Raw genomic sequence first — 14,370 nt, 5'->3', positions numbered from 1 at the left:
TTCTTATCGTCACCTTTATTGTTATCACAATAGCACCGCAAAATATCATGATAAAATTTAATCTCCAGCAGACCAAGACACAGCTTTGTAAGGTGGAAGGAAAATTAAACTTTGCTTTCAGTTTCTTTTTTTTTTAATGAAACATATGAACCATGTGGCATCCTACCAGCTTGGAAGGTTCCCATTGTTCTTTGCAAAATATTTCAAGCTATTTTTGTCCTAGAGGGGGGCCTCTAAACATACATTTCAACCTTTTTTAGGATTTTACTTTAACTGGACCACTCTAACACATGAAGACACTGATATAAACCAGTGGTGTCCAAACATTTTCAGTAATGACCAAAATCTATTGTTTTTATCTCTTCAATAAAATACTAAACAGACAATAATTTAATAAAGCAAAGTTGAAAAGGAACCGCCTTGGTGCTGATGTATGGGAGAGTCTGGAAATGGAGGGATACGGCCGGGCCCAGGGAGAGACGGAGCGGGGGGAGGGGGGTGTTGTGGACCGACAGCGGTTGCCATGGGAACCAAGCTGCTGAAACCAGGTAGGGTCAGCGTGGAGGAAAGGAGCACAGGGATGCCCCCGACAGGCCGAGCGGGGAACTGCACAACAGGCCTGCCTGTTGAAAATATGTTCCCTCTGGTGTGAATACTTATTCATCCCGTTTAACATCAGTCGCCGGGTTATTGATTTTTGATTGGAGGAGGAGAGGACAACCCCGGTTTGCTTCAAAGTGCGACGACTAATTTGACCTACATCCAGGGCCGGCCCAAACCCTTCTGGGGCCCTACGCATATTTTAATTTGGGGCCCCCACTTACAAACATGCCAACCCCAAGAGCTGCATCATTAATAGGCTGCAAGATGTGGGCAACATACCAAAGCCTGTCACAATGACGATAAATTATCATAGACATTATTGCGATAAACGATAATATTGTTTTCAGATCATTTTCAAGTAATATAATGGTAATAATGGCATAATAATGCAAGAACACATTCTCACAGCTCAATAGACTTTAAATTCTATTGAATATTAACACTTTTACTGGAAGACATTTAAAATATTCAAAATAAAACAACAGAAACAACAAATAAAATGAATTATGAAGTCTCAGTAAATAAAATTGTCCTTAAAAAAGCTCCTGTTGAGACCAAAGTTTCAAACTGAAAACTTTTATCATCCAGTTTTTGGTAGAAAGATATAAAAGAGCGAAAAACGCTGAATTATACAAATGGAAATTACTGAACTCATTTTGATTTATTATGCAATTAATTGATTTATTGCTTATTGCAACAGGCCTAAATATACCTACTGTCATTACTGTAATTTGTACTCGGCTTACGTCATGCCGGTGTTATTCAGAGACGCACCGATCCGCTTCCAATATTGATATCTGAGGACTGGTATCAGCCGATACAGAAAAACAGCACTGACTTGATTTAAAACATTTCTTCTGTTAAACACAGACATAACTATACTGAATTACAAATTTATTTGATATCTGCACCAGTACAGCTCACTTACATAACAACCTCGATCAAACGTGTAAAAACAACTCTAATTTGTTCATTCAGTGGAATTAGAGTATCAAAGCAAATGTAGAATAAATAATAAATAAACTGTAACTGACAAAAAAGCTCTATTAAATTAGCATTTTGAAATGAAGAGTGTGAGATTGGGCATTTATGGTATAGTTTATTGTGAAAAATTTCTTATGAGAATTTTGATTTATTGTTATAATTTTCAATTATTGATGGAAAGTGAAAAAATCAAAACTGAAAGTATTACAGGAAATGTTTTACTTTTCTACTTTCTCCACTGTTTGTTCCACATCAGTAAATATTAGTAAACTTGAAAATATTATTGAATGCCTTTACTATGTGCAGTTTAGTGACATAAATCCAGAAGAATGTTTTTAAGAACAATATTTATGTTTGTGATAAATTCTGAAATATAAGTAATAAGTAATTTTTCTTACAATCTTTATCGCAATAGTACTTCAAAATATTGCAATACATTTTTAAGTCCATACTGGGTGGCATATTAACTGTTTGACATAATAATGAATTTACAGTAAACAAGTAAGTTTTATATCCTGTTTTTAAAATTTTGAAAGAAATTAGTAAAATGTGCAAGCTATTGACATTCTCATCATCTTTTTACATAAAAATAAACTGTTGTGATAAAACATTAAACTGTTGTGGGGGTCCGATTAATGCGCTCATGCCTTGAGGCGGCTGTTATTTCTCATGAGAAGGACTAAAATCTGCCCAGTGCCGCCGGTTGGACTATTTTTTACTCCGTTTTCTATTTTTGGTATCATTCACGTATCGACGTTTGCGCTTCTGTATTAATTAGAGAAAGCCGTCTGTCAATTTCACAGAGAGGAAGAACCGCAAGTGGACTGGCGAGCGATTCTGTTTCCAACACGCGCGGCGTAACGGCGCACGTAGACACTAAGCAGACGCAAGAGGACATTACTGTGTATTTTACATTTTTATATACAACACCCTTCAGGCCCGTGATTTGATGGGGTCCTGGAAGGCCAATCGACCGCCGCTGAGATAAAGCAGGCACTTCTGTTTACACAAAATTCGGTTTGACTTTCAGGAGCATCTCCGTCCCCCACTCCTATATTTAGGAAGTACCCACTGAGACCCGCTTGATGGATCCGCCTGGTTCCAGATCCATCTCCCAATCTGCGTAGCGTTTCTTGTTTGGATGGCTGAGCTGAACCCTGAGGCGCAAATCTTTCCACCAGGTGACCAGGATGCTTCACCGTGTCGCTCTGGGTTATGCAATGAGTGGATCAGTGGTTCTGCTGGGTCCCGGGTCCTTTCTAGTTAACGAAGAGGAACATTTTGGATTACATTTGTGGATACGATATATACTATTTTCAAAGTCCCTTTGCAGCCTGGAAAAGTATGATAGTAATTTCTAGGTGTGGTAAAAAAATAAAGGGGATCTAATATGCAAAATTCATATTTTGCCTGTTTTTGTTCCTCCATTTGTGTCTCGACTGCTTCTAAAAACACCCGAAGCACTTGGAAAAAAACATCCAGACAATAAGTCACATAGCAACCTGAGCCCAGCCCGTCACCTAGCAACCCGAGCGGAACTCCAGCACATTTAGTCAGCTGGTTTTATCACTGTATAATGGCTGCTGGAAAAGATAAGTGGGTTGTTGTTGACTTAACATTTAGAAATCACTTTATCCATCTATCCATCCGACCATCCATCCATCCATCCATCCATCCATCCATCCATCCATCCATCCATCCATCCATCCACCCATCCATCCATCCACCCATCATCCATCCGTCCCTTCTGAACTTCACAATTTGTTCTTTAAATGTTTACTGGTATCTACTGTGGAGATTTTGTATCAGAAAAAATATAAAATTTTGATTTGAAAACTGTTTGAACACTGAATTTTACAGAAAGCACTTTAAAAATTATTAAAGTACAGTTGAGTAATAACTCAACTCATTAGGAGTTAATATTAACAATAAAGTTCTTAAATATTTACCTTACTTTCTACATGTCTATTGTCAGAATCTAGAGTTCAGATAATATCTGTGCATCCCTAAACGACATCTAAATATCAGTGTTTAGATTCTTTTATTTTAAAAGCAGCTGTGCCAGCTGAAATACATGGTAAAACGTGTGAGCTGAAAACATTTTAATCAAACGTTCCAGCTGTGAAACTCGGTGCCGTGGCGCAGCTGAGTTCCACAGCGCTGTCACTAGTCAGTCGGACCCTAAAGTGAAAATCCATTATGGTGGCCTAAGCGGCTCAAAATATGGAAACTATTGATCCGATCCTCTGCACTTCTAATTAAAGAATGTCTGCTATTTGTAAAAAGTCAACCCAATTATCAGATGAGCACATGAGGCCGGGTGCTGTTTGTTGGTGCGAACGTTTTAGCGCTTTAACAAAGCCTGCAGTTCAGAGGGGTTTTATTTTACCACAAATTTAAAACAAATTCTTGCAGTTTGGTTTAATCTTCCTGCAGAGATCCACTCTGGCTGTTCAGTGGCCTGAAAACGCCTCGCAGGTTTCCTCTGTGCTGTGTTTTAGATCATCAAATAGAGTTAAACATCAGAGAGAAACAGTTTTTAAATTATATCTATTAAGGACAAAGATCTGCCTGATCCTATTAGAAAAGTAATAGCACCTCAAAGCTCATCTATCGCTCCGTCGTTATGACCCGCTCTCTTTGCAGAGTTGTTTTAATTCAGACACATTTGATGGTTTTTCTGCTAGAGAGCAGGATTTACTGGTCCATCAATTATGGCAGGTAATTCGGGCCCAAACCACTATACCACCACCACCACCATGTTTGATTGCAGGCTTGTTCTCAGAGGAGAGCCTTTTGATTTTAGGAGGAACATTCACAGAATGTTTTCCAAAAGTCTCAAGGATCATCAGGATGAGGTTTTATTTGTCATTTGTGTTTTTTTTCCCAGCAGTTGGTTTCACTTTGAAACTCTCTAACGGAGGCCATTTTTGCACAGACTCTCTGTTACTGTTGAATGATGAACTCTGACCTTTCTTGTCCAGTAGACTCTTTTCGACTGGATCCAAAATTGCAATATTTATCACATTTTCATCTGCTGTGGTTCTCTTTCACAAACAAACCCTTTGAAAAACCTGTTCCCCTCCTCACCTGTGGTGGCGCTACACCAAGAACCACTGAAGGAAAAGACAGAAAAACCTCTGAAGAAGACACTGAACGCAACTTCCTTCTTCACAAAATGTAAAAAAAAAACATGGAATAGCATCAGATTTTAGCAATTTTAGGATTTCTCTTTTGTCTTTGGTAAAAAACCACGACCCATTTCTCCCGCTAGACGCATGCTAGCGTGTCTGTTTTGGTTGTATTTACCCAGAATGCCCTGCGCTGTAGCCCGCTTGCTAAATATATATATTGGTTCAGTTTTGGTTTAATTGCTGCTCAGTGTGTTGTTCTCTCAGCAGTTGGCCTTTTTTTGAGTCTGTGTTCTCCAGTTAACGATCATTCGATCATGGAGAAGCAGCATTCAGCTTCTACGCATCACAGATCTGGAACAAACTTCCAGAAAACTGCAAAACATCCGAAATACCTAGTCTTTGTTTAAAGTCTTTTTTGAATCATAGTGAATGAAACATAGACCAACATTTTGATGCTTATTGATTTTGGTGATGGCACATATCAAAATGCAATGTTTGTTCAATTATTGACTGTATGGAGTTTTCTTTATAACTTTGCAATTTTGTGTTTTTAATATATAAAGCACCTTGAACTGCCTGCTAAAATGTGCTATACAAATAAATTTGATTAATTGATTGATCCTGATTTAATTCACGATTAAGCATAGGAGCCAGTTCTATTTTCACTAATCGTTAGGTCGGTTTGGTTAACTTTCATCCTTACTGAATTTGAAAACGTAATTTTCTGTATTAGAAGGTTAGCTTGGTTTTGTAAAAACGTGCCAGTAGGAACGGTTGTTGTTGAGTTTGTTGTTAAAAGTTCCATAAAACAAACACTAGAGCATAAATAGGCGAGCTGATGAATTAGACTCCATTAATAGTCGTAGTTTTAGTGGCACCACCTACCCTTCGCCCCGTTTCTGTTCAAAGGGCAGCAGCAGGTGACCTGCCCCCCCACGTCAGGGTCTGAGGCCCCAGAGCCCCTGCATCAACTGGCCCTCAACATGTCGGGGTGCGTGTGTGTGTGTGTGGCTGCGCTCACGTCTGTGTTTTATGTAAAGATTAGCCAAACAACACAGAAAGACCAGACTGAACAAGTCAAGTGATTCTGTCCATAACAGAGCTTCTGCATAGCAACAGAGACGGGCCTGCAGGACCGGTGCGGCGTGTTTGAGCTCAACACACACTGCAAAAACATAAACCCTTACCAAGTGTGTTTGGTCTAATTTCTAGTGCAGTTATCTTAGTACACTATAAATAAGACAAAACTAACTTATAACTTTTCATCTTGTTTTAAGTAAATAATTTTACTTATAAGAATGCATTTTTCACGTGTTATTTAGCCGCGTTCGCTTTATTTAGGCAACAGCAGGTCTAAAAACAGAATTTCTAGGTTTGTTTTGGTCATAATCAGATTGAATCCTTACAGAAGACGTTTGTTAAAATAAAATGAAAAATCATAAATTTCTCTTGTTTGTGAATTGTTGGACTTTTCAGATGTAATCCAAGTGTTTGTAACCAGCTTTTTGCACAAATCTTATGCAAAAACACAAAATTTAACTGAATGTTTTTGGTCTAGTGCAAATTTCTCCGTATGTCTGAAATACAGCAAAACAAGACACATTTCAGCTAAATATAGGAGCTTGTTTTAAGTAAATTATTCTTTAATAATGATGAAAATGTTCCAGTTCCACTGGCAGATTAGTTAAGTAAAAATTCATTTTTATAAGTGAAATAATCTGCCTGCGGAACTAGAACTTCTTCATCAATATTAAGGAATTAGTGACGTAAAACAGGCTTCTATATCTTGTTGAAAAGTTACTTGTAAGTTAGTTTTTGTCTCAGTTTAACCCTTCAATATCTAAGTTTCAAATCTTCGCCTGGATATTTTTAATTGTACACAGTTCTTTTAATGCCCTGTGAGTAAATATATTTGCCCATTTATCCATAACAACTGAAACTTTATTTTTGCAATTCACTGTCTTTTAAAAGAGTATCTGATCAGATTCACTTCACTCCCTGCTACAGCGGAGTGAAGCTACCGCAATAACTCGATGTTGGCTGGAAAGCGCAACGTCTCCCCTTCCAGAAACCGTTGGAATTTTTCAGATAGCTCTAAGTTTGCCGGATTTACGGTACTGCAAATTTGTCTGGATCGTCGCCGATCCGTTCGGTCTGGAAGGGTTAAGTGCACTAAGATATTTGCAATAGAAAGTAAACCAAAAATACTTGGTAAGGTTTTGTGTTTTTGCAGCGCCAAGTCAACGGCGGCGACCGTAAAGCACAACAGAGCGATCATTAGCTTTACATTTAACCTGAAATTCAAAACAGATCTGTCTGTAAACATCAGCATTTATAGGATGGACGAGAATTAACAGCTCGTTTAGCGGCGCGTCCTTCGTTGTTGTTGTGTGTGTGAGGGGTATAAATACTACAGCGTACTTTGCTGTGTGTGTGTGCTGTATACATTAAAACAAAGTGGGAAAAGCTGGTGGCCTGTTCTCCCCCAAACCACAGCTTTGACAAAGTGACCGCATCACAGCGATCTGGGAATGCCAACGGTGAACCAGAGCTGGGAGGAGACTGAGGAAAACGGCAGAAACCTTAAAGAAGACGGACTCGGCTATTGCTGTCGTCCAACTGTCACTAAATAAAAGCTGCACCTTTGGATAAGGAATTACATTCACCAACGCTAACTATTCTGCTTTTTGCTGATCTTTTTATGGATCTCTTGTCCCGTTTTCTTTCTCTTTTTTTTTTCTTTGGAGATTATATTTGGATATCTAGTACTGCTCTCACATGGCAGTCACAAAGCACTCTGTAATTATAACCTAGCTATGTTTCTGCAAGGAAGACTAAAAATACTAAACACATTTGTGCTGGGTTTTTTTAAAGCCTGAATGTGTTTTTTTTTATTATTATTTTTGTTGAGAAGAAGGAGTTGGCTTGTGTGTACAATGCTACTTATGGGTACTAACTGGTAATCAGACGTAGTACTATTGGATTAATTGTGTTTGTGACACAAGAATGAGTTAAAAAATCACCTGTTTGGGTTTTGTTTTCGTCATTTTCAACATAATTTAAGATTTTAATTTTCAGTTTTGAAGCAGAAACTGAATGTAATCTGCCGGTCAGGTTTTTCACACTTATCCGTCTTGCATAATGACAGTCTGAATATCTGCTGTTTATCTGTGAAATCACCAGCAGCAATCACTACTTTGTGTTTCAGAACTTTTTGAAAAATATATATTTCTCCAGACCTAATGAAGGACTTATTAACAGAACTAACTAACAAATCAGTGCTGTTTAATATTTTAGTCTTTTTTAAAAATTCTTTTACTGCACTTTCCACTGACTCCAACATTTTTGCTCTCAGAAACACAAACTTATCTTCAAGCATAGCTAGCAGAGCAGTGGTCTGAGATTATCTGTTGATTTTCTTAGTGAAGATGAGCAGAAAATCTACAAAAATGCACAGTTGAAATTACTTTTAGGGCACTGCTCTATCTGCTGTTTACTGGGAAATGGCTCTTTCTTGATATGTTGTTTTTTAAATTAGAAATCCTAAATAAAGCCTTGTTTTACATAGTTTTCATACGTTTGCCTGCCTCTTTTCCTGTCAGAAACAAATTTTCGTGGATGACTTAATGTTAAATTTAAATCTGAAAGGGGATTGAATGAATTTGAAACAGTCAAGCATGGCAGCATTATGCTGTGGGCCAGTTTTCCTGCCAGCTCGCCCATTATTCCCTCTATTAGGTTGGGTTGTAGTTCAGGTATTATTTAAGCTGTAGAGTTGCTAATTATTAGCTACAGGTTTTAGATTACTATCTGAAACCAGAGGGAAAAATTACCCAAAAGTGCAAAGCTTCCACCAAATAAATTAGGAAAAATCTACAGAAGGAACTAAAATGCTGCCACCATCAGTTTAGAACAACTAGGTTAATTTGATAAAACAGGCTAACATTAGAGTTAGCATCTATTAAAGGTTTGTGGACGATTCTTCAAAGCTGAATCTATTCCAGGAAATCAACTAATTTAAATTAACTTCACCAAAACTCCCATAAAAAGATGCTAAATATCCAACCAGTGATTAAAATGCAACTTAATAATATTTAACCAAATATGTATACACCTTACCTTGAATGTGTATAATGGTACACTGTTATGATTGCAGAAAAAACACAATAAAATCTGACTTTTGCTCCCAAATCATTAAAAACGTCAAAATAAAGACATTTATCCACATGGTGATTGTGTTTCAAACAGCTGCTTAGTTTGACTTTCTCAGGTTTTCTGGCTACTGAAATGATTCATAATTAAAATCAGACGGGTCAACGTGTTTGTATTCAGTTTAGAAAGAAGTTCAGTGAAGTTTTAGTTTGAGCTTAAGACAATTCTTAGTAAGCTGGTCGCAATAGGCAACTAATTGCATAATAAATTAAAATTGGCTCAATAATGTCCATTCTGATTAATTCATAATATCATAATCCACTTTATTTGTGGTTTCATTTATGTGTGGGTTTTATTTTGTTTTTTATTTTTGGATATTTAAAATCTTCCAGTTTCACTGTTAAAAATTCTTTACAAAATTAAAGTTGATCTTTGACAGGGCTAACTTGCATTGTTATGCTATTATTATTATTATTATTATTATTATTATTATTTTACAGCAAAACAACAATATTATCGTTTATTGGAATAATTTCTGGGACAATTTATCGTCCAGTAATATTTGTTATCACAAAAGCTCTATGTTTTAGATATAATAATATTGTGTAGTTAGTGTTTTATATTAAACTTTAGATGTAAACTCAATGTTTGTTGCAAGTTGTAAATTACCCAACCTGTTAGTTTTAAGTGCTGCCGTCCTTTTTCCGCCCTTTTTGCATCTTTTCCTCTTTCCTTTTTCTTTTACAACTTTTAGTCATGCGGCAGTTTGTGTGAGAAAGTTTTGTTGCCCTTTCAGAAATAGTCCTACTTCTCTTTTCGTCTGCAGCAGAAATAGTCGGCGTGATGAAAACGTTGCTGTCAGAGCACATGAGCGGCGTCGCTGTTATCTAATGGCTCATAATGCACTATTCATTCTCGGTTATTTAATCCTCGCTGGGCGTGTTGGTGAGCCGCTTTCAGGCGCCCGAAGTGAAAACGAAGAGACCTACAGAGGAGTGCGAACGCGCGCGTAGGGTTTCCTGTGTGCTGCAGCCACGCCGTCTGGCTGGTGACATCTTGAAACTGCAGATGGGTTGGTTAGAAAATCAAAGATGGTGAGGAGATGACCCGGTTTGGTCCACATATGGGTCAGTGCTGCTGAAGGAAGTCACCGCCGTCAGCTGAATGCAGCTTCCTGTCTGAAACATCCTCCACCTCCTCTGAGTTGATGGGAAGAAAAAATAGCTTTCGTAACTTTTTTTCTTTTTTTAGTTTAGCTTATTTATTTAAAAAATATTCACAACTCAAATAAGATGATATAAAGGAGCTAAGTAGAAGTATAATCTTATTTGACCCTGCCCCCTTCTCTTATGTGACTCATGCTACGCATTATTTATAAAATATGTATATATTTTATAAATAATGCGTAGCATTACTATATATAATATATATAATTAAATGATGATTTCTGCTTTTGGAGAAATACAAGACATCAAACTTGTTTACTGCAAGTTTATTGTTTATCAGTTGATGTTACTTTAAAATAGTTAAAATAACACAGAACATTTAAAAATCCAAATAAGTTTTTCTAGTTTGTTGCTCCTGTGAGGTTAAAATTGTCATATCACTGCTATGATGCAAGCTAATTAGAAGTGATGCTAATAACAGTTAGCTTAGGAATGATAAAGAATCTGGTGTTGATATGTTGGTATGGGGGGACCCTAAATAAAAGTCAGCTTAGGGCCCCGAAAAGGTTTGGACCGGCCCTGATGGCTACTTTTTACCTCTAGTTTAAAAACTCAGTGCAACACATAAAAATCAGGACATGTGAAAACGATATGTAAGGTGTGAATACTTTTATGAGAGTAATGGAGCCCCCTGTTGGAAGTCATTTCTGGGTGATCCGGGTCATCCAGAGGCCCAGCCCGGTTGGCTCCGGTTGTTCGGAGCCCGCCCGCCCGCAGTGCTGCTGCTGCTGCCGTCTCTTTCACAACAGAGAGAGCATGTGCAGAAGCAGCAAGCTGTCTAACCTCCACAATAACCGTCTTATGCAATCACTCTGGCTAGAGACAGACAAAAATAGCCCAGACTGAGCGCGGCCGCCCTCTAGTGGCACGCAGCTGCAACAGCAGCGGCCTCCCTGGGCCTCTGCAGGGAGTCGGACATGGCGGCTGCCTCCGGATCGGACTGGACCATTTGTTTCCTCTTGTTCGGTTCTCAGGGTTCATTCAGGTGCTTGAAATCCTTGAAAGTCCTTGAACAGGTGTTTTAAATGTTTGGAAGGTGCTTGAAATATGCAAACTGCACAGAATTGTGAAACGGTTTAATAAAACTATTTGATTAAAAGCCTGAATTCGGAAAAGGTCGTTTACAGTTGAAACCTGATACTTTCATACAATTAATAAAAACACACAAACACAAGTTTATCACGATCTGAAGTTAAGCCACACTTAACTTTTATTTTTTTTAGGTTAGATATTATTACCAAAATTATTTCTATTTCCTAAATGCCAGAAAAATTAGCAAGAAGATTTTTGCTTTGTGTTTAACCATTAAATTTGAACAGGAAGATTTGTGTGGATTGTTTCAATGTAATGAATATTTATTATTCATAATGGCTCTGTGACTTATTGATAATTTTATATTTTATACTTTACACAACTTTATTGAATTGTGGAATTTCTGTTAAATTAGTGTTTTGTTCTTGAGAGAAACCTTTCAAAACATTACATTTTGTTATATTTTAGTTCACTTTGTCCCTGATGTAGAATGTGGAATGGAAACACAAGACATTATTAATATCAATAGTAATAAATGACATATAATAGTGAATTGTAACTGTCTTTTTGTAGTTCATTCAGGTGTTATGTTGGAAAATTTTGAAAACCTACCTTGAAAATGCTTAAATTTTGCCGTTGAATAAAGTGTACAAACCATGTATTTTATTGTTTCTGAGAATCTAAAGTTTAAAAATCTCTTTATTCTTTTTTTTTTGCAGTTTCTTGGACAGAATTGACTCAGTAAGACAGAGCGACTACACGCCCACAGACCAGGTCAGTCCTCCTGCTAATCTGCTCCAAAGAGGCAGCTTGTTGTTTTTATTTTTATTTTTAAATCCTCCTTCATTTCTGTGCGCAGGATCTTCTACGCTGCCGAGTGTTAACTTCAGGGATTTTTGAGACGAGGTTCCAAGTAGACAAAGTCAACTTTCAGTAAGTCGGACCAAAGTGTGGCTCGCGGGCCACTTGTGGCCCTCGGAACAATTTTGTCTGGCCCTTGGCTTGAAAAAACAAAACAACAAGAATAGTCTAAAAACTGGTTTCCTGGCTCAGGTGGTTAAAATCTGTGTTGGTGAAAGTTTCACTAATGCTGTTAAACAAAAAAAACATTTTAAAATCTTAAAATCTAATATGTAGCACAAAGTATTCATGTAGGGTTTTACATTTAATTTAATTAATTAGTAGGGACCAAAAACAACCAGTGACGTTTACTAAAATGCAGACTTTGGAACGCCACAAACTGTTCCTGTTAATAAGAATACACAAAAATCCAGGAAAAGATGAAAAATTTAGGATATGTTTTTTGTTGTTGTTTTTAATCTGGGAAACCTGCAATTCTTTTTAAATCTACGAAGAACTACAGAAATCTGTCTGCTTTGCTTATTTCATCAAAATATTATGTTTAGTTTGTTTATTTAGCAAATAAAAGTAAAAAAAAGACAGTTAAAGTCGTAAAATGTAATGTGCGGCACAAAGTATTCATGCATTGTTTAATTAATTAATAATATGGACCAAAAACAACCAGTGACTTTTACTAAAATGCAGACTTTGGAACAAACTTTGGAATTAACTTGGAAAAACCAAAAGTGTTCCTGTCATTAAAAACACACAAAAATACAGACAAAGATGAAAAAATGTAGGATATATTGTTTGTTTGTTTTCTTGTTTGTTTTTAATCTGACAAACCTGTAATTACCTTTAAATCTACAAAGAACTACAGAAATCTGTCTGCGTTGCTTATTTCATTAAAATATTGTATTTGGTTTGTTTATTTAGCAAGTAAAAATAAAGAAGTAGACATCTTTATTCTTAAAATGGAAGTCTTAAAATGGAAAGTTTGTACACATCGCCCTAAAACTAGACAGAGATTAGAAACGCTGAAATAATACGCCACCAGAAGCACATTTAGAAATTGTCATGATTTTGTGCTCCCAGCTTATTTTTGTCACTTTTATAACATTTTAGAATATTTTGCGGCCGCTAAAAGGACGCATTGTTCCTGTTACGTCCACATCCGCTCTGACGTTGTGTGTTATGCACCCGCTCTGCAGAACTCCGTCAGCCGGCTCCAAAAGCAGAGCCTCCAGAGGCGTTTTCCAGTAATTTTCTCCTTTTAGAAGCGTTTGACCCCGTCCCGTTTTGGCATCACCGTTAAAGAATAATGGCGGATCGGAATGCCCTCCTGGGCGTCGGTGCTATATTTACCTTTTCCTCATGATTCCCGAAGGGCCTGAAATGTCAGAAGTTTGTTCCCTCCAACATCAACGCCGCCTCAAAGGAGAGAAAAAACAAAACAACAAGAAGGAAACAGCCGAGGACGACCGGACTGAACTGAACAACTGAACTGAATCACTGGACTGAACATCTGAACTGAACTGAACTGAACATCTGAACTGAATCACTGGACTGAACATCTGAACTGAACTGAACTGAACATCTGAACTGAATCACTGGACTGAACTGAATCACTGGACTGAACATCTGAACTGAACTGAACTGAACATCTGAACTGAATCACTGGCCTGAACTGAATCACTGGACTGAACATCTGAACTGAACTGAACTGAACATCTGAACTGAATCACTGGACTGAACTGAATCACTGGACTGAGTTGAATCACTGAACTGAAGATCTAAACTGAACTGACCTGAACTGAACATTTGAACTGAACTGAATCACTGGACTGAGTTTAATCACTGAACTGAAGAACTAAACTGAACTGAACTGAACAGCTGAACTGAATCACTGGAGTGAACATCTGAACTGAACTGAATTGAATTGAACATCTGAACTGAACTGTACATGTGAACTGAACTGAACAACTGAACTGAACAACTGAACTGAACAATTGAACTGAATTGAACATATGAACTGAACTGAACTAAACATCTCAACTCAATATCTGAAATGACCTGGATAATTAACTGACCTACAGAACCGAACATTTAGAATTTTTTATATTTTTTGAACATCCGTCTGTCTGTCTGTCGTTATCGTGTCGTTTACTTTTGGTCGTTCTGCGTTTCAAAGCCGTTTTTAACCACTAGATGTCAGCAGCGAGTGCGTCGCTGTCTCACTCTGACCCGCTGTTTGTTTCTGTCCCACAGCATGTTTGATGTCGGCGGTCAGAGAGATGAAAGGAGAAAATGGATCCAGTGCTTTAACGGTGAGACATCCAGCTGTTTAATATCAATTAAACATCAATTAAATATTAGTTAAACATTAGTTAAACGTTGCT

The 14,370-nt window shown here is 37.4% G+C and overlaps 1 protein-coding gene across 2 annotated transcripts in view; it reads left to right on the top strand.

The window, feature by feature from the left end:
* Nucleotides 1–14,370, top strand: part of gnal (G protein subunit alpha L) — a 76,131-nt gene that overhangs the window by 56,555 nt on the left and 5,206 nt on the right. For both annotated transcript variants that reach the window (XM_023335714.1, XM_005801973.3), the window contains exons 6-8: nucleotides 11,851–11,905; nucleotides 11,991–12,064; nucleotides 14,240–14,298. In XM_023335714.1, the coding sequence (XP_023191482.1) occupies nucleotides 11,851–11,905; nucleotides 11,991–12,064; nucleotides 14,240–14,298 (188 nt within the window). The remainder of the gene's footprint in view (nucleotides 1–11,850; nucleotides 11,906–11,990; nucleotides 12,065–14,239; nucleotides 14,299–14,370) is intronic.

Source organism: Xiphophorus maculatus, chromosome 6 (assembly GCF_002775205.1).
Source record: "Xiphophorus maculatus strain JP 163 A chromosome 6, X_maculatus-5.0-male, whole genome shotgun sequence".
Taxonomy (NCBI): domain Eukaryota; kingdom Metazoa; phylum Chordata; class Actinopteri; order Cyprinodontiformes; family Poeciliidae; genus Xiphophorus; species Xiphophorus maculatus.
Note: the sequence above shows the minus strand (reverse complement) of the source record. Positions and strands in the feature narration are given on the sequence as shown.